At 38.5% G+C, this 20,259-nt stretch overlaps 2 protein-coding genes across 5 annotated transcripts; both read right to left on the bottom strand.

Moving 5' to 3' along the window:
- Positions 1 to 324: 324 nt before the first annotated feature.
- On the bottom strand, positions 325 to 5,552 carry LOC104226046 (MAR-binding filament-like protein 1). 3 transcript variants are annotated; one of them, XM_009777955.2, is made up of 5 exons: positions 5,455 to 5,552; positions 3,388 to 3,683; positions 1,428 to 3,282; positions 1,132 to 1,338; positions 325 to 845 (listed from the first exon to the last, which is right to left on the bottom strand). In XM_009777955.2, exons 2-5 carry the CDS (start codon positions 3,654 to 3,656, stop codon positions 531 to 533), a joined length of 2,646 nt encoding a protein of 881 aa, XP_009776257.1. In that variant the 5' UTR covers positions 3,657 to 3,683; positions 5,455 to 5,552; the 3' UTR covers positions 325 to 530. The 3 variants fall into 3 exon arrangements, with proteins under 3 accessions (XP_009776257.1, XP_070030412.1, XP_070030413.1); XM_070174311.1 differs by lacking the exon at positions 5,455 to 5,552 and adding an exon at positions 4,408 to 4,860; XM_070174312.1 differs by lacking the exon at positions 5,455 to 5,552 and adding an exon at positions 4,415 to 4,860.
- Positions 5,553 to 13,876: 8,324 nt separating this feature from the next.
- Positions 13,877 to 17,902, bottom strand: LOC104226220 (serine/arginine-rich splicing factor RS2Z33-like). 2 transcript variants are annotated; one of them, XM_009778187.2, is made up of 7 exons: positions 17,815 to 17,902; positions 17,435 to 17,546; positions 16,321 to 16,360; positions 16,097 to 16,192; positions 15,406 to 15,602; positions 15,222 to 15,305; positions 13,877 to 14,664 (listed from the first exon to the last, which is right to left on the bottom strand). In XM_009778187.2, exons 2-7 carry the CDS (start codon positions 17,539 to 17,541, stop codon positions 14,238 to 14,240), a joined length of 951 nt encoding a protein of 316 aa, XP_009776489.1. In that variant the 5' UTR covers positions 17,542 to 17,546; positions 17,815 to 17,902; the 3' UTR covers positions 13,877 to 14,237. The 2 variants fall into 2 exon arrangements, with proteins under 2 accessions (XP_009776489.1, XP_070030411.1); XM_070174310.1 differs by having other exon boundaries at positions 16,321 to 16,592; positions 17,815 to 17,874.
- Between the last annotated feature and the right edge of the window lie 2,357 nt (positions 17,903 to 20,259).

The raw sequence follows: 20,259 nt of genomic DNA, 5'->3' as shown, positions 1-20,259 counted from the left end.
GGGTTAACAGAGTTCCTTATTCAGAATTTCTGGTTCGCAGACTTCAAAAAGGAAAGTCAAAATTTTCCTCTGTTTGGGATTTAAAATAAATCGGTGACTTGGGACACCAAATAAACTATCCCAAGTGGCGACTCTAAACAAAATTGAATAAATTAATCCCATTTCGAATAATGTCACTTTAATTGGAAAAACTCCCTTGTACTACTTTCGGGCGTGTAAAAAGGAGGTGTGACAAGTGGTATAAGAAATCTAATGTTCTTATGGTCCTTTGCCAACTATTATTCCAGAAAAAGGCAGCCAAATACTTACAAAATCAAATGAAGGTAAACAAAAGAAAAATACAATTCATTGTCTTCAACACAGATTCACAAGTAAAAGAACTGTTTACAATTGAATTGAGGATTCAAAAGGGGGGAAGCAAACTTTCTATTTAACAAGTATCCAACAAAAAGGGAAAGGGAGTAAAACCAGAAAGTATACGAGAAGTATGAACACTAGTTAATGAACAAAATCCTTTATTTGGCCATCAATCACTCAAACAGAAATTCTCTACTAGAATCATGACTTGCAAGAAGGTCGAAAGGTTTGCTCATCGAGTCCTTCAAGATTGTGATTTCACCCTCTTTCATAAGAATGTCTTCGTCGAGAGCCTCTACCTTCTTTTTCAACATGCTGATCTCAGAGTTCAACAACATGTTCTTCTCACTGCAGTTCTTAACTTCCTCCCACATTGCATCTCTCTCCTGAGATACTTTTGGTAGTATGTCCTTCACGACGCTAAGTTCCTTCATACATTCTTGCAATTCATTTTGGAGCTGATTCAAATTCTCATCCTTCTTTATCATCTACCAGAATCAACCATAAAAAATAAAAAAGAAGAGAAAAAATCATGAATAACCACAATGGAATCAGCGGATATATTCACATGCCAGTAATTCATGTATGCAATTCCACCAAGAAAACCCTGAATTTCAGATAGAACAAAGATGAGCCTTAAAAAGAAAAGCCAAAGACAAGTAGAAAGCTAATGCAGAGAAAGTAACAGGCAAACAAAAGCTCCTAAGCAATCCGAAGTTGAAAACAGGAAAAAAAAAATCCCTTTGCTGCAAGATCTTAATACTGCCTGCTTACCTGAAGCTCGAGATCTTTCATCTTGTGTTTGGCACAAGAAAGAGTATCCAGCGCATTTTGCACTTCGAATTTGAGGATGTCTTTACCTCTAACTGCTGCTGCCAGGTCAGCCTGAAGTTGCTCTATATCCATCTCTTTGGAATAAAGCTTTTCCCTTAACACGGTTGTCAGCAAAGTCTCTGATTTGAGCTCTAATTGCTTCAATTCCTAAAACAAAACCAAACAAAGAGCTAGCAAGATTAATCAACAACACACGAGCATGATTAGCAGCTTGCGAAATAATAGCACCAACTTACAGATGGCTGAGAATCTGAATGCACTGGGTTGGACTTCTCATTTATCACAGATGACACTGTCTGCAAACTGCTAGTCAAAGTCTCAATTCCCCTCTTAAGACCCTGGATTTTTGCATTGCTTTCAATTAAAAATTGACCGTCAATTCCCCCGCCACTTTGTCTGACATTCGCCTTTGTGTACTCCATTAGCTTTCCACAAAGCTGGCTGCTCTCCCTAAGCAAATTGAGCCCCTGATTTTGCAAGCAGCAAACTCGATTGCACAATTCCTGATCAAGCCTAAATGTTGAGAACCCACCCTCCTTTCCGTTGCCTCTTAACCGATTCAATAAGCAAATGTTTTCATGGCGTAGAGAATCAATTTGAAGCCTACAAGACTCCACCTCCTTCCTTAGAGAACGCTCTACACCTACCAATCTTATTTGCTCTACTTGCAACTTCTCCAACTGGTTGTCGTAGTTTGCTGGACTCTTCTTGCCAACATCCTCACAAAATCCTCGTAGAACATCGATTGTCTTCTCTTGTTCATTGCAAGTCCTTTGCAATCTAGCAATAGATCTGTTCAGGTCCTCGCATTCGTTAACCTTTTCCTCATAGATTTCGCGGACATAATTTCGATCGTCTTGAGCTACTCGGTATTCCTCTTGTAACTGAGAAAGCTGCTGCTGTAAATTTTGATTCTCCTTTGACACTTCCTCTATTCTTTTAGTCAATTCTTCAAGTTGTTTTTCTGAAAATGATATCTTGCTTCTATTATCAACCTCCTTCTCATTAAGTGAAGAGACTTCCCTTTGTAGAGACACATTCTGCTCTGCAATCTCCCTCACCCTTTCACGGAGTTTATGTTCTCCAACTTGGTATTTCTCAAGTTTTAGAGACCACTCGCTTGATCTTCTATCCAACTCCTTTTCCAGTGCTGATTGTAACTCATTCTTTTCTGTCTCCAATCTTCGTGTCCGTGAATCTAATTCTGCCTTTAGTAGTCTGCTTTCTTCCTTAGCAGAAGCCCTTTCAGCAACTTGATCTCGCAGAATGCTTGAAACTTCAAAAGCCATTTGTACCTTCTCCTCTGTCAAGTTTCTAATAGTCTGAATCAACATTGAAACACTAAGGCCTCTGCCATGAAGAAAGTTTCCCTCTTCAAGCTCTTCCGAGAGAAACACAGCACGATCCTCAGCTTCCTTAAGTTTTCTCAGTAATACCGAATCTGAATCGTCTTCCATCCCCAAATAATTTCTCTCGCACAGGACTGGAATCTCCTCATACGTCCTACCATTAGATTCATTTGCAGAACTACTCTTCCGGGAAACACCATCAGAACATACACTTGGACATCTACTTAAATTTCTACTGTAGATATCTTCAATAGTAATTGGACCGTCAGCATCAAAATCTTCTGAACTTATTTTTGCCATCGACCGAGACTGAGAGAGTCTCTCGACCACTTTCTTTGCTAGTTTTCGCGGAGACTCATGCTCAAAACCAATCTCATCCATCTCTCCAGATGTAAAACATAGTTTAGATGCTTTTGCTTCTCTGAAAGATTGAGATATTGGTCTCTGCTTCCTAGCATCGGGTGGCGAAGCAAGAGCAGTATGTTGAACTCTTGGCGGCAGCTGTCTGCCGGTGTATCCAATCTCGATATGATCTTCCGTAGGATAGTGGTTAGCTGAGGCACTTTTTTCCTGCTCTTGCTCTCCATCTATATACCGATCTAAAACTTTGCTAGAGACATTACTGGAGCAATAAGAAGAGCTCTCTGATGGATCATACTGTGTTCTGAAATAACCATTTTCTGTATCACATGTCTGAGAGAAATTCTCTGGGGGCTGCCTCTCAGGAGTACGAGTACGACCACTGACAAAAGTAACGAAAATATGTGTCATTAGTTTGGAGAAGCAAATGCAAATTGAAACATCAGTGTAAGTGTGAAAAATCTGCTACAGAAAATGAGATACATACTGGCGGCATGGATCACGACCTGATTTCTTAGGATGAACTCTCTTACTGTGACATGGAGATCTGCTCGGATCCCTGAAATTCCTTTGTCCTAACCCACTGTCATAAAAGGATCCAGATGACAATGAAACGCTCCTTCTAAGACTTGGAGAAGAAACTTCCTTCTTGTTTTTTGATTTGTCGATGTTGTCTGATGATTTGTCCTTTGATGGTGCTGAAGGGATGTTATTTACATCATTAGATGATGTTCGGAAAAAGAAAAACTTCTTCATCTCTATGTATGGACACTGCACATGAATCTGCACAAACAAACAAGTCCATGATATTTCAGGGGACAAAGAGCGGAAAAACACACTGTGCTCCAGGCCTTGAGAATATACTGCAAGATTAATTCGGAGTTTACAGAGATATTGGAACAACATTGGACTGAACCTTATTTTATCCTTGACCCACAATCAGCAATTGATAAACTACACCTCAATTGGCTACATTAATCCTTTATATCAAAATGATCGAATTCACGCTTAGAAAGATGCCATTTAATTCTAACACACATCACAATAAATAACAGTTTTCGATTGTAAAACTGATACATCAAAAGTGCATTTCAAGAAAACCACCAGATAACACTCATAAACAACCACTCACCAATAAAAAATTCATGCAAATATTGCAGCTAACTAAATACTTAGAAAACAAAGTAAAAGAATTCTCTTCTACACGGTTCTTCTTCAACATAAAATAGAATATATCCTGTACATGTTTTTTCTTCAACACATTCAGATGATCAATCTGACTGAGGAGCATTATATTATTTAACCCACCAAAAACTAACTTTTTACATGCTAGTTCTGAGGCACAAGTTGATCAATTAGTTTTCAAGAACTAACAAACTTATTTTCCGAGTATCTGCCCTACTCTCTCAGAAGGCTAAAAGAAAACTAATCGCACAACTCAAAGCAAAAAATGTAAATCACATCTGCTTGTTGTGCAGTATATAAGCTACAATGAGGACAAAATTACCCGATACCTATGTCGGTGGAGGAATTAGTTGATGTGCGTGCAAACTAGCCCAAACACCACCGTTGTCAAAAAGAAAAGCCTACCATGAGTTTTAACAAGGGAGAAGCAAATGGAGCATTTATTTCACCAACCCTTTCATTAAGGGAAAAAAAATTCATGAGAACCCCAAAAGAATCAATCAAGTTGTTTCTTACTCCTGATAAAAAATCATTAGTGTCAGAAACAGTAATGAGTACTCTCTGTCAATCTAAGAAAAATACTATATCATAATCTAAAAGACCAGAGTAACCCTATTCCTCTTAAACCCTAGAAACACCCTTTAATTATTCATATCCACCTGGGGTTATTAATGCATATATAATTATACATGAAAAAGAAAAACCCTTCACAAGTTTATGAATTATTACATCAGAATACCAAATCAATTATTAAATCAAATACTACCAAGAATGAAACATAAATTATCACATCAAATTGTAAGAAAATAAAAAAAAAAAAAAAAAACAGAAGAGATGAATAAAACTTTTTAATAAACCTTAAAACAAGAAGCTATACAGCTTAATTAATCAAAATCACCATTCTTTTTAAGCATTGAAGTTTCGGTTAGAGGCAAATATATAAATAAAAAAGACCCAAACAAACAGTACAAGAACAATTCAAAGAACTTCATAAAGTTACCAAAAATTATTACAAATCCTTCTGGGAAAAAAAATAGTCTACAACCATTTATGGCAAATAATTAAATTTTTTTTAAAAAAAGGAAAATCCCACCTGGAGGGTTAAATCCAAATTTAATTCTAATTAAATTTCTTAACTAATTTCTCCACAAAATCACAAGAAAACACTTGCAGGATACAAAGAACACATATGCCTACATGTAATTAAGAGAATTGCATATATGTTAAAAACTTGAATCAGAAATATAAAATTGTCAGAACTCACACACACACACACACACACACACAAAAAAACTCAATTAAAATCAAGATCCGCATGTGCTGAAAAAATACAAACTGAAAAAAGGAAAATGAAAGAAAAAAAGATTACTGAATCAAAGAGTTGACGGAGTTGACTGAATCAAAGAATAATTCAATAGAGATTTTTTGAGTATGAAGTTTTTGTGTATGTATGTATATGATGATGAGGGCAAAATGCAGGAACTGTTTATTTGGACTAATAAAATAAGGGATTTAAAGGGAATTAAATTGAATGAAAGGGGTAAATTTGTCCAAATAAAAAAGATTTAAAATTTCAATGTGGCGGAAAAAGCGAGGGTCGAAAAAAAAGTAACGTTTCATTTTCTTCCTTTTTTAGTTGGATGGGCTTATGGCTGTGGGCCTCAGGAGCGGACTTTCTTTTCTTTTTTTCATTTTCTTTTATTTTTGAAATAACTACTAGTACTAATATATTAGGAAAAATATATATAAATTTATATTGCATAATACTTAGCGATCATTTGATTAGCAATAAAGTTAATCTAAGTACTATAATCCTAAATTTATTATCCTGCATTCAATGTGGGATAAATACTTAATACCATTATTTTGATATAAAGTTTGAATTGATATTAGCTAATACCTATAATAAAATACTGGATAAATGCGACGTTTCCTTTTTAGAAAGTTCAACCAGTGAAAAAAAGCATCACTTTATTTGCCAAGTGAATGATTTTTGTTCAGCTGAATAATTACAATTTAGAGACTAAGATAAGAGCCTCTCTCACACGCACACATACCACCACCTACAATCGTAGGGTCATGGGTTCGAGTCATCAAAGGAGCAATAGCTCTAACAAAAGGAATCAAAAGGGGAGGAAAATAAATAAATAAATAAAAATAATTTAGAGACTATATTACAAAATACTAGAGTGCAAAGGAATTGTAGTTTGAAAGGTTTGTGATTCCTAAAAACTTTGTCAATATATATGAGAACAATTAATTTTAAGCTAATCAAAATTCTTGTTTTGTTTCAGATTTTGAGATTAATATTCTTAAATGCTTATTTACATTATCAATTAATGAGTCCTTTTAGAAATATGAAACTTAGTTCTTGTTTAGTAACAAAAATCTATATGTGCGAAATCTAGTTGTATGCGAGTTGCGACATACAACTTCACAAATAAGCATTGCATAAGCGGTAAAACCGGATTTAGAATTTGAAGTTTATAAATTTTTACTAAAATATTTAAGTATATTTACAATAATAATTGGGTTCATAATAAAATATTTATAAATATTTAGTGAAATTTTTAATACATATATAATATCTGAGCAAAATTTATCTGGCTCACGTGAACAAATATGTCACACAGAAAATCCGCCCTGACCAAAGGTGCATTTTGGGGGTTCTACGCGTGAATATACATATATAATATTTTTAACGGTTAAAAATTAAAGTAAATATCTAACATAATCACGATTATATAGAAAATGTGTAAGAAAAATATATGTCTTGCATTAATTGGATTGTCGGGTGCAAATAAATATTTACTTATATTATATTATAATCACACACTAACACATGCATTTTTAAAGTAGAGTTGTGCAAAATTCCACATTTAGTTATCAAAAAGTCTTTTGTTCATCCCAACGAGAACAGACCTTCAACTTCTGTGCAATCATTCTCTGTAAAAAGATTAAGATAACTTAAAATAATATGTAACTGTTTATAGTAATATTAATTAGGTAACATAGAAATTTGACTAAGTAATCTGCTATAATCAGCTCAGATATACAGATAATGTGGAAATTATTTACAAAGTTAGTATATAATTAACTAATTAAATTCGATAAATAAAGGGACAAACCAAATAAGAGCATTCACACTAAAATATATTCATTTCCAAGAAACATGCAAGAAAGTTTCAAGAGCAATTAAGCAATCATGCTTGTTCATCCTTTCTGGCACATAATGATGCAAGCCTCTATAATTGAATCTAATGACTAAATCACCTTTTGCTCCCCCCCCCCAAGCTAAGGTCGTGTTTGCTTATCAACGTGAAAGGCTCTCTTAACCTTTTTCATATGTTAGTGGTGTTTGGAGCAACGTTAAAGTTATATACCTCGACAAATAGTGTTAAATATATGTTATATACCTTTAAAATCTAATATTTTACTTATATACGTAGTGTAATTTTGCGACGAAGGGTGGTCAACTGACCCCCTTTAAGAAATGTACCTTCGCCCCTGGTTGTCTATATCATACCCTCTAAGATGCGATCCCTCTCCTGATTATGCGTGAACACGGAATATCTAGTGCAACGAAGTACTAACTGCTTTTTTTAGTGATGTTTGGACCATTTGCGCGTATTCTACCATTCGATCGAGTAATTGCTGTTTCTCATTAGCCCCACTAATATTGATATTAGGGAATTATATCCACCAAAATTTAAGCAGATGAAAAGAAGACGTGATATCTTTTTTGTTCGTAGGTATTTGAACTCTTAACTTGTGTCACTAACTTTATTAACTATTAGAGCACACATGAAAACCTCTCTGAATTTCACGGCTAGTCACAATTCTAGCCGCGTTCTTTTCTATTTGGTCCAATATCAGTTGATGGATGTTGTTCTCTTTTTTGCTTTACTCATGAATTCTCAAAATGTTAGACTAATGTGCTTTTGGTGCTTTTTCATGTAGGAACTGGGAATCGTATCTGATTTTTTTCTTACTATAGTACTAATCTTTTTTCAGTGATTGACATCAATGGCGAAGTTAGGAATTTCTTCAAGGGTGTTCAAACTTGAAAAAAAGTAAAAAAAAAAAATTGACAAAAGGTGTTCAATATATGTTATATACCTCCAAAACCTAATATTTTACCTATATACGTGGTATAATTTTCCGACAAGACCACCCTTACCAGAGTGTAACTTCGCCCCGATTGACATCTATTATGCATCTTATCTGTATCGAATGGCAAAAGTAAAAACCTTCACAATACATCAAAAAAATAGCAAAAATCTATAGTTACACGCACTGATATAAATAGAGACGGATCCAAGATTTAAATTTTACGGGTTCAACCTTTAAGATTTTTAGCATATAATCCATTATATTTTTAAAGTTATGAGTTCACATCCATTATTCGTTGCAATTGTAATTTATTTTATACATAAATTTATATTCCACGAGAAAAGTACTGGGTTCAACGCACGCCTGTCTCTCTAACGGTAACACTGCCATTTCCACCGGCAAATTTCCACCGGCAAATCTCAGCGCAGGTGATTCGTCCAGGTGAACCAGGTAAGTTCGGCCCTCTCTTTCTCTCTCCTCTCCTCTCATTTCTCTCTCCCGGGTCTCTCTCTTCATTTCCCTTTCTTTTAACCCTAGCAGCAACTAGGCCGGCGACTGGCGACCCATCGGCGCAAGTTATCTTCTACTTTTCCGTCCCAGCCACACTACTCTCCCATGTGTTTCCCCTTTTTTCAAACCTTGCCTCGGCGTACCTCTAGTTCTCGGGCAGGCACTGTTTTCCGGCGACCGTTCCGGTGACAGTCCTCCCCCTTTTCTTGGCCTCGGGGTTTGCTGTGTGTGTTGCAAGTAGCACTTTTGGTGGCTGTTTGGTGACGGGTGGGAGGTGCACGGACAAGCATAGCGAAGCAGGCCATTTGACAGTCACAAAGGGCTGGACGTCGGGTTCCAAAGCACACAGGTTATATTTGCGGGAATTGTTGCAGCTGCCCAGGCAAGCGCAAGGCATACGGGCGAGTAGAGCGGAGCATCTCCGGGTGCATCAAGTAATATTTCCAGGTTCTTTCCATCAGGAGTTGGTACCTCCCATTTTCTTGTCTCTTTCTCTGTGTTAGATAATTTGTGGCTATCTAGTTAGCACCATTTTAAGCGTATTTTTAGTATTTTTAGTATACTTATAGTTGCAACCGGCTATTTTCTGGTTTGGGCCCGGGTTAGTGCCTTCCGAAGTCTGTCGTAGGTATAGTGGTCGTGGAGTGGGATGGTAGAGTAAGGTCATGTCCTCGAGGGGTGCCGGGGGTGAGAAGTGGGAATTTAGGGGTCAGGGGTTGGGACGAGAGGAAAGAAGGGTAAGGGGAAAGAGGGAGGTTGTAGATTGAGGATCAGGTCGTAGAACATAGGCACGCTGACGGGTAAGTCTATTGAGTTGGCAAAGATTCTCTAGAAGAGAAAGGTTAATATAGCTTGTGTCCAGGAGACTAGGTGGGCAGGGTCGAAGGCGAGGAATGTGGACGGGTATAAGTTGTGGTACTTTGGAGTCGTGAGGGGTAAGAATGGAGTGCGTATCTTGGTGGATAGGGATCTTAAAGAGTCTGTGGTTGAGGTTAGGAGAGTGAATGATAGGCTAATGTTTATTAAGTTGGTCATTGGTGAGTGCACCCTCAATGTAGTTAGCGCTTACGCGCCACAAGCGGGCTTGGATGAGGAGGTTAAGAGGCGCTTTTGGGAGGGCCTGGATGAGATTGTGCGTAGTATTCCTCCTACTGAAAGGTTATTTATTGGAAGGGATTTTAATGGCCATATCGGGGCGGCTGTTGGTAGTTATGACGAGGTGCATGGTGGCTTTGGCCTTGGGGATAGGAACGGAGGAGGTACTTCGATGTTAGACTTCGCTAAGGCTTTCGAGCTGGTGATTGCGAACTCAACTTTTTCGAAGAGGGAGGAGCATCTGGTTACTTTCCGAAGTTCGGCGGCGAAGACTCAGATCGATTACCTTCTCCTCATAAGGTGTAATAGAGGGTTGTGCAAGGATTGCAAGGTTATCCCAGGAGAGACCCTCGCGACTCAGCATAGGCTCTTAGTGATGGACATCGGCATTATGATGAAGAGGAAGAAGAGGTATGCTTGTGGCCGACCAAGGATTAGATGGGGAGCTTTAACCAAGGATAAATCCCAGGAATTGGAGGGGCAGTTATCTGCTATGGGAGCTTGGAAGAGTAGTGGAGACGCGAGCACTATGTGGTCAACTACGGTGAACTATGTGAGTAAGGCGGCGAGAGAGGTGCTAGGTGTATCGAAGGGTTTTTCTAGCAGGCACCAAAGAGACTGGTGATGGAATGACATAGTCTAAGGTAAAGTGGAGGCGAAGAAGGTAGCGTACGCGAAGTTGGCAGGGAGCTCAAGCGAGGAGGAGAGGAGAGCGAATAAAGAGAGGTACAAATTGGCTAGGAAGGAGGCGAAACTGGCGGTCACGGAGGCTAAGAATGCAGCGTTTAGCCGTATATACGAGGAATTAGGGGAGAAAGGAAGGGACATGAAGTTGTTTCGGCTGGCTAAAGCGAGGGAGAGGAAGGCCCGGGATCTGGACCAAGTGAGGTGCATCAAAGATGAGGATGGTAGAGTATTGGTGGGAAATCCCCAGATTAAGCAGAGATGGCAGACGTACTTCTATGGTCTTCTAAATGAGGAGGGGGATCGGGATATAGCGCTAGGGGACTTGGGGCATTCAGAGAGTCTCCGAGATTTTAGGTATTGCAGGCGTATTAGGGTCGACGAGGTCGTGGGGGCTTTGCCTAAGATGAGTAGGGGTAGATCGACGGGGCCAGATGAAATTCTGGTTGAGTTTTGGAAGTATGTGGGTAGAGTAGGATTGGAATGGCTGACTGGGTTGTTCAATGTAATTTTTAGGACGAAAAGGATGTCGGAGGAATGGAGGTCGAGTACAGTGGTACCGTTGTACAAGAATAAAGGTGATATCCAGTGTTGTAACAATTATAGGGGTATCAAGTTACTTAGTCATACCATGAAAGTCTGGGAGAGGGTGGTGGAGGTGAGGGTGAGGAAGACGACGTCTATATCCGACAATCAGTTTGGGTTCATGCCGGGCCGCTCCACTACGGAAGCTATCCACCTTATTAGGATGTTGGTGGAACAGTACATGGATAAGAAGAAGGATCTGCATATGGTGTTTATTGACTTGGAGAAAGCGTATGACAAGGTTCCTAGGGAGGTGCTCTGGAGATGTCTTGAGGCGAAGGGCGTGCTGGTATCCTACATAAGAGCGATCAAGGATATGTATGATGGAGCTAAGACTAAGGTTAGGACTGTGGGAGGTGACTCGAAGCATTTCCCGGTTGTTATGGGATTACACCAAGGCTCTGCGCTTAGCCCATTCTTATTTGCCCTGGTGATGAATGCTTTGACACAACACATTCAAGGGGAGGTGTCATGGTGTATGCTATTTGCTGATGACATTGTTCTAATTGACGAGACGAGGGCAGGTGTTAACGAGAGATTGGAGGTTTGGAGACAGACTCTCGAGTCTAAGAGTGCAAGTTTAACACTGAGTCGAGGGATATAGGCGGGGACGTGAGGCTTGGGTCACAGGTCATCTCTAAGAGAGATAGTTTCAAGCACCTTGGGTCGGTGATTCAGGGGGACGGAGAGATCGACGAGGACGTCACTCACCGCATAGGGGCGGGTTGGATGAAATGGAGGCTTGCATCTGGAGTCTTGTGTGACAAGAAAGTGTCACCGATACTCAAAGGTAAGTTTTATAGAGTTGTGGTTAGACCGGCAATGTTGTATGGGGCAGAGTGTTGGCCGATTAAGAACTCCCATATCCAGAGGTTGAAAGTAGCAGTGATGCGGATGCTGAGGTGGATGTGCGGGCACACTAGGTTAGACAAGATCAGGAATGAAGATATTCGGAGGAAGGTGGGCGTCGCCCCTGTGGATGATAAGATGCGGGAAGCGAGGCTCAGATGGTTCGGGCACGTACAGAGGAGAAGCATCGATGCTCCGGTGAGGAGGTGTGAGCGGTTGGCCGTGGTGGGCACGAGAAGAGGTAGAGGGAGACCTAAGAAGTATTGGGGAGAGGTGATCAGGCAAAACATGGTTCGTCTGCAGATTTCCGAGGACATGGCCCTTGATATGAAGGCCTGGAGGACTAGCATTAGAGTTGTAGGATAGGGGTAGTGGAGCTTTCCTTGCTGCATGCCTGGGGTGAGGCGGGATTGGATTAGGGTTGATCTTAGATGGTTTGCAGTTTATGTTGAACTCACACTATTCTTGTTGTTTATCTTAGATTCCTTAGACTCTGGTTACTGTTATTGCAAGTCATTCATCTTTTGATTTTTATGTTTCTGTTACTATAATGGTTTTTACTGGAGTTACTAATGAATTCTCTTTTCTTTTCTTATTTTCCTTGTTTTTCTTTATTTCCGTCGTTCTGAGCCGAGGGTCTATCGGAAACAGCCTCTCTGTCCTACCGGGGCAGGGGTAAGGTCTGCGTACACATTACTCTCCCCATACCCCACTATATGGGATTTTACTGGGTAGTTGTTGTTGTTGTTGTTGTTGTTGACAAAAATACTGGGTTCAGCTGAACCGGTACCGAAGGGCTGGATGCGCCCTTGTGTAATATAACCTCAGAACAAAAGGATAAGATGAACAAAGAGAATTTTCAGATTTAGCCATTGCAAGACCTCACCTTGACTGGACGCAAATTTTGCTTCGAAGATGATTATACGAAGATAATGCTCCGCAGAAAAGCTTCTGTTTTGCCTTAACAATTACCATATTCAAAGCAGCAGCATCCAAAAATTCTCTGGTACATAATCAAAGAACTAATAATTACAAAAAAGAACCAACTCTAAGGTTTGCCTTCTCTTGGTTCAGTACTAGTGTTTCCCTCAGTGATTAGTTATATGGCTTTGGCAATCCTTAGCTCAAGCCTTTAGAGTTGAGCTAGGCCCAAGCTCCATCTCATCATGGTATCAAAGCCAGGCCCCCCAAAGTTAAGCTCCTACGGTAAATTGCTCACGCTCCAAGAGTTGAATTAGGCCCCAGCTCCATCTCATCATGGTATCAAAGCCAGGCCCCCGAAGTTGAGAAATGGATGCTGGGGCAATCCTTACCCTTTGAGCTAGCTTTTGGGATTAACTTAGACCCAAGGTCCATTCTTATTACTTATACTTGTAATGGCATACAGGGCAAGAAATGGATGAGGTTAACTTGTTTTAAATATACATGGATTCTCATGGCAATCTTAACAAACCAGCCTCTATATGGGGAGTTCGAACGAATCAATTCCATTGAAGAATTATACTCTGCAATTAGGATACAAACTATTTTTAGTAATTAACAGTTGTAAATCTCTTTAATATAAGTGAAGCTTTTAGTGTAGTGGCAAGGGTAGCTAACACTTGCCCTACAACAAGCTTCTTCTGCAACTACAAAGAGCATTATATTCAAGGCTTATGCTTCACAATTATATGTTACCAATTGGACCGTCCATAACCAGAAATAATGGACAATAATACACCAACTTCTTAATGCATAGAACTGCTCTCAGAGCTTTTCGATATTCACACGATGTCTATATAGTAATTAAAACAAATTTACTACTCCATGGAATGGTTAACATTTTGTTAACAGACGGTCATGAGCATGCTATCTGCCACTTCCAACAACAGATCACAAGAAACCGAGACAGTCAACACAAATAGCAGAATGTATTCATGCGAGTCTCTCATCATATTTCCAATCGATTTGCCAGATGAATCTGAAATTTGCACCAATTGCTGTATTTCAACTTTACAATTGGTGAATGCTCTGGTACAATATTCAGGAAGTGATATAACAACACTTGGCCAACAAGGAACTTTACAGTCATAGTTAAACCACTTCCAAATAGTGTCCCACACTTCTAACCAAATTCAAGCTGAATATAACAAGCCACAGCTTAAAGCGGTCTCGAACACACCATGTGCAAGACAGTTCCAAATTCAGGTCATTCCAAATAATTCAATTACATGTTTCCAAATAGAAGGAGAAATACTTTAAAAATTAAAGGGCAAGGACAATAATTACTTGTGATTAAAACACACTTGCCAAGCTGACTGTATCATATGCACCTTTTTAAGGTGACTCGCTGCCCCTTGGAGAAGCATGATTTTCATCATCACCCATTGGGCTCCCATTCTCCACTGGGCTTCCATTGTCCCTATGGATGGGGCTATTGCTGCGACTGCGGCCATTTTCTTCAATAGGACTCAAATTTCTGCGTTCGTCTATTCCAGCATCGTCTGTAGGGCTCCTGCTATGATCAGAACCATTGGCTGCCCTATCACCCCTAGGGGACGGCGTACCTCTCTCTTGTGGACTTCTTTCATCAGGTGAAGGGCTGTATTTCCTTCCTTTTGATGGAGGTGGTGATGATCTATGAGGGCGAGGACTTCTTGATCTTCTTTCTTCATGCTCAATGCTACGGTCCCTCTTCACAGGAGACCTGGAGTCGCTCTTCACAGGAGACCTGGAGTCCCTCCTCACAGGAGACCTGGATCGGCTGCAAAGAAATCAAACACACCATCTGTTAATACTTTATTTATTTATTTAGATAAGGTTATGGTAAAAAATATGTTTTAATATCATAAAAGGCAGATGAGATAAGCAGAATGTGTTAGTAGTGACGGCACAACAGTAACACTTTTTTTTTTAATGACCGAGAAATCCGTCTAGGGCCGATCCTTTGGACCAACCGCAGCCTTCGAAACTCGGTGGATAATGGGCCCGCCCCTCTACCCTTCTCCACTTAAATACCAGGCTTTGCTTTGCATGGTGTGGGGGCTCGAATCTATGACCTAAGACACAAATCCACCACCCTTTGCCACTTGAGCTAGGCCCTTGGGGCCACAACAGTAACACTTTCTTGGTTTAGCAACTCAAGCTTTCACATATTATCCACATGATACATCATGAAATGACAAATGCAATTACTTATCTGATGGTATTATTTCAACCATGAGTGACAATGCCAATTCAGTATCTCAAAACATAAGGCCAAAGCCATCAACGAAGTGAAACGGGGCACATTCCAAAAGGAGGAAGAGCAAATCGAGAGACCTGTAGCTACGACCTCTGCTGTAACTGTGGCTGCGACTTCTGCCACGACGAGGAGACGGTGAGCGGGAATAACTTCGTCCACGTCTGTTTATTAAAGAACAAATAAAAAACTTAACCATTAAAGCAAACTAGAGCATCAAAGAATACACAGCGTGAAATAAGAAGATGGCAACTAGGAAAATACTTCAATTTCTTGGGGCTATTCTGACAGTTTCTTTCTATATGACCTCGCTCCCCACAGCGGTAACACTTGTTCTTCCAGTCCCCAGCCTTACAATCTCGAGCCCAATGGCCATCAAGTCCACAATTAAAGCAACGACCTGTACCTGGAGGAGGACCTCTGCCGCCAAACTCTCGAGATCCACCTGGACCACGAGGTACCTGCAATGCAAATAAATTTTATAAAAAAGGACATCTTGTTTTAAACAATCTGAAAACAACAGATAGATCAAGGCAGAAAAATAATGAAATCACATGATCAAGGCATATCTTGAAAAATACCAAGAAAACCAGATCCTTGAAAGCAACTTAATTACTTAAAGGGATAGCGATAAACACAAGATCCTCCTCCCCCCACCCCCGGGCGACATGCCAAAAGTAAATAAAAGCTATATTGAGAATTGAAACATTATCTCCAAATCTTCCAAAAGCATGTTCCCAAAAATAATTATGTTCAAACCAGCTCCATGATATTTTCCTACTCATTGGCCATACAGCCTGAGAGTGTTTTCATGTATCTTTTTTATTAATATTCAAAACGCAAATGTCATGTGAATGTAAATTTCTAGTGTTGTACAAACAACAACATAAAGATACTACAACTAAAGCATATAACATTTAGGAACATATAACAAATGCAGTCTGTGTAAACTCACCCCTTTTGCGAATTCCACAGTAATACGGCTTCCATCAACGTCTCGCCCATTTAGGCCATATCTTGCATCATCAGCATCTCGAGGATCACTAAATTCCTAGATTTAGATGAAAAGCAGACAGAAGCTTATATCTCAAATATATGAGACAAGGATTAGGTAATCCCGGTGCAACCTTAAAAAATATCATTAACAGAAAGGGAAGAAAAAAAATAAGAAAGGCGTACCACAAAAGCATAGTCACGCTTCATATCCACATCACGTACTCTGCGTAAATGGGTTCCAGAAAGAGTAAGGCCATCAAGTCATAAGAACCGAAGGGTTGATTACTTCGCCCCTCAAAGATGAACTAAACACCACTTTGGGATTGTGCCATTTCCATCAAAAAAACACGCAATAACATTATACAAAGAATCGCCACACTCCGCAAGAATGGGAACCAATTCCACCAAGGCAACCTCCCACCACAAACCTCCAGGATGGGCAAAAACATAGAAACCTTCATAAACATCATTCGAGTTAAAAACACTACGACACGGGGGATGTTGCTCTCACACATTTTGTACAAATTCAAAAAACAAAGAACAGCCATTTTAACGACTTGGGTGCCCCCCCCCCCTCCCCAGTGTTATCAAAGGCAAGAAGCACAAAAAAACTCTAAGGCCCGTTAGGGCTTTAAGCAGAGCGCAAATAAAGCGTGGGCTTTAATGAAGCAAGGCACAAATGGAGAAAAAATAAAAACATATATGTGTAGTTCAAGACTAATACTTATAAGCATGAATAACAAATATGTGGACAAAGATATGGAGATTACAATTAAGTGAAATATCAATTGTTTAGTGTCGCCTCTTCAAGATTACGCTCATTGGCAAGGAAAAGTATGTCTTAGAGCCTTGATGTTGACATTGAAGCGCCTATTAAGCTAGGCGACGCGCTCAACATATTTTGTGACTTGCTTCAGGCTTAAGTGCGCACGCCTTTGACAACACTGCCCCCCCCCCTCCCAAACCCCAACAAAAAGACCACCTTACTTCCTAGAACGGAGATCTCTGAACTACTAAAAAAGCAACATCATATCTTAAAAGTGATCACAATAAGATAATCAATATGCACATCACTCAACTAATCAACTATATCTCAATTCTGAACAAGCTTGGGTCAGCTATAGAATCCTTAATATCCATTCTACTCTATTCAGGCCCATTTCATTCCACTACTAAATAAACCACTAAAAAATTAGTCTTGGTCCTATTGGAACCTTCATTTACAACTACTCAAAATTAATTTACGATCACATGTGTTCAATCATTAAGCAAAACTTACGAATGGTTAAAAATTTACCTCCCGTATCTGCTGAAGACGTCCTCCAAGTCTCGAGATCGCGTTCTGGAAGACAAATGTCCAACATAGAGGCGTGTACCACCATACCTATCATCATACCGCGGCATCTTCTCTGCAACAAAACAATCTAATCAGCTCCATTACTTTTTTCTTACCAGTATAATTAGCTCCATTACTTTCAAATGAATTAACACAAATGGAAGCTCAATTAAAACATCAAACGAATCTAGAAACAAGAAACCCACCTCTTCAACAAATTTGTCGATTAAAAAAGCAATTCCTAAATGAATTACGCACACGCATTTCGTCTGCCCATTTGTAAGTAAATGTTTTATATGAACGTCTGTGAAAAAATAGATTGAAAAGCGCAATTTGCTTACCTGAAGGTCGAAGAAGGCACAGAATTTAGCAAGAACCCTAGATCCGATTCGATCGAAGAGAGGAAGTGAGCATATTCTCTCTCTGCCATTTATAGTTCAGTGTCTGGGCCTCAACAGCTACTGGGTTTGCTGTTTCCTAGAGCGGGCTTCTCACTTCAAGCCCATTGAGGTTTCCCTAATGTAGTACATTCTCATTTTGGAATCTTTGCAGAAATAACTGGCCGGATTCACTATTTTTTTTAAATAGGTATACAAAGATTATGCAGTTATTATATATATAATTATATATATAGTATATTGCTTTTTTCAATTTAACTAGTCTTAGAGTACACGTGTTGCGCGTGTATTTCATATCAATAAATATAAATTTATAAAAATTACATAGATAGTATGCATAGAAGTGTTCGAATTATAAAAAAAATATCTAAATTACTGGGGAAAAGATTCATGAACGTTAATCGCATTTATCTAAATCAATAAAAGAAGATCCCTTCTCTACAAAATGCCTTATTATTTGGACTTTCGTTAGGAATAGATTTAGGTTCTCACGCCACTTTCTAGGTAGATTCGTTCATTATCATGATTAGAGAAGATACTTGCTAATATATATTGTCAATCCCTTTAATTCGATAGTAATTGGTAATATCAGTTTGCCACACATTCTTAATTTGATATTTGTTCGTGATTACATGCAATATCTATTCGCTAGATAAATTTATCGACACTATAAGAAACTCTACGACAACACTTTTGGAAATATTTTATTAACAGTTTCTTTTAAAGAAAAGCTTAAATAGCTAACATTTTCAATATTACCAACCCTAAATCTTAAGATTTTAGCAATATAAAAATAATCTTGAGCCCGTAAGTATGACTTCTATACAATTTGCTTTAAGTTTTCGTCTCTTGGTATTTTAAAGTGGAAAACTTCTAATGCCACCTGAATTATTATTGTTCCAGGTGAAATAATAATTTTTAAAATTTATAAATTCTTGTGAAAATTAACTTACTCAAATTATATAATTTATCTTACTGTGAATATATTTCTACATATTAGGATTTCCTATATAGTTTAAATAGAAAAGATTTAGTAGTCAAAACTTTAGTTGATTTCAATGTCCTAATTATTAAAAAGTGCTTACTAACAATTAAACGATGATTTTTTGGAAATGAGGATGTTGAGGTGGATGTGCGGGCACACTAGAATGGATAAGATTAGGAATAATGTTATTCGGGAGAATTTGCATATGGCCCCCATTGATGAGAAGATGCGGGAAGCCATGCTAAGATGGTTTGGGCATATTCAAAGGAGAAGCCCAGATGCACCAGTAAGGAGGTGTGAGCGGCTGGTTGTGGAGGGCACGAGAAGAGGTAGAGGGTGGCCTAAGAAGTATTGGGGATAGGTGATCAGGCAGGATATGACGAGGCTTCAAATTTTCGAGGACATGACACTTGATAGAAAATTGTGGAGGTCGAGTATTAGGGTTGTAGGTTAGGAAGTAGTTGAGTCTTGCCTTACTTCGTAACATTGTGAGACTAGTCTAGTAGGGTCTGTCTAAAATAGCTAGTGGCAATGTTGTGTTTTACTATCTCGCCTTTCAGTACATGGCCTATTTAATAGCTATTTCTTTTGCTTTGTTTTGCATCTTCCTTCTGAATTTCATGTTGTTCCTATTTTACATATGATTTCTATGGTGATACTAATATTTTCTCCTTTTGTCCTTTTATTTTCTTGCTGAGTGTCTTTCAAAAACAACTTCTCTACTCCTTCGGGGTAGGGGTAAGGTCTGCGTAAACACTACCCTCCCCAAATTCCATTAGTGAAATTTTACTGGATGGTTGTTGTTGTTGTTGTAAACGAAGATTTTGTCCAATGTATAATTTATTATTAAATAATAAAAAGGTCGATCAATTTTGCATTGAAGTTTCATACTTTTATAATAGTTTAAAGTAACCGGAGAAGACAAAAAAAAAGTGAAATGTTATGTTTCTATATATTAAATAATTTTTAATTTTAATCTCTCATTATTTACCATATAATTAGAATTAAGTTGTTGTAAATACTAAATGAAGTAAAATAGTTCTTAAAAGAAATTTCTTATTTGATGTTAAAAATTGTATTTTTCGTCATGAATAAATTAGAATGCCATTAGGAAGTCATGTAATTACGTAAAATATGAACGTCTACAATTTTTGTACTAACATATATCAAATAATTGACTTTTTAAACATTTAGTTGAGATAAATTTTTAATCAATTTTAAAGTCTTAAATTTTAGATATCTAGTTTAAATAAGAAAATATTTAATAACCAATTTAATTTTCTTGTCCTAAATATTAGGAAATGCTTAATTGACTATTTTATCTAGTGTGAATCCTATTTTTAAAGGGTAAAAAAAGCGAACAACATTTTGTTAAAGGCCTTTGTACTTTTAATATAGTATAG

The sequence above is a fragment of the Nicotiana sylvestris genome, chromosome 5, assembly GCF_000393655.2.
Source record: "Nicotiana sylvestris chromosome 5, ASM39365v2, whole genome shotgun sequence".
Lineage (NCBI taxonomy): Eukaryota > Viridiplantae > Streptophyta > Magnoliopsida > Solanales > Solanaceae > Nicotiana > Nicotiana sylvestris.
Note: the sequence above shows the minus strand (reverse complement) of the source record. Positions and strands in the feature narration are given on the sequence as shown.

What these genes read in the sequence shown, in the direction of transcription:
- LOC104226220 (XM_009778187.2), bottom strand. Translation starts at nt 17,541, where the DNA reads ATGCCGCGGTATGATGATAGGTATGGTGGTACACGCCTCTATGTTGGA. An exon ending in GTCTTCAGCAGATACGGGAG is followed by an intron (nt 16,361 to 17,434) that starts GTAAATTTTTAA and finishes CCATTTACGCAG; the next exon opens with AGTACGTGATGTGGATATGA. An exon ending in AATAGCCCCAAGAAATTGAA is followed by an intron (nt 15,306 to 15,405) that starts GTATTTTCCTAG and finishes TTTAATAAACAG; the next exon opens with ACGTGGACGAAGTTATTCCC.
- LOC104226046 (XM_009777955.2), bottom strand. Translation starts at nt 3,656, where the DNA reads ATGAAGAAGTTTTTCTTTTTCCGAACATCATCTAATGATGTAAATAAC. An exon ending in GGTCGTGATCCATGCCGCCA is followed by an intron (nt 3,283 to 3,387) that starts GTATGTATCTCA and finishes TACTTTTGTCAG; the next exon opens with TGGTCGTACTCGTACTCCTG. An exon ending in TGAAAGATCTCGAGCTTCAG is followed by an intron (nt 846 to 1,131) that starts GTAAGCAGGCAG and finishes TGATTCTGGTAG; the next exon opens with ATGATAAAGAAGGATGAGAA.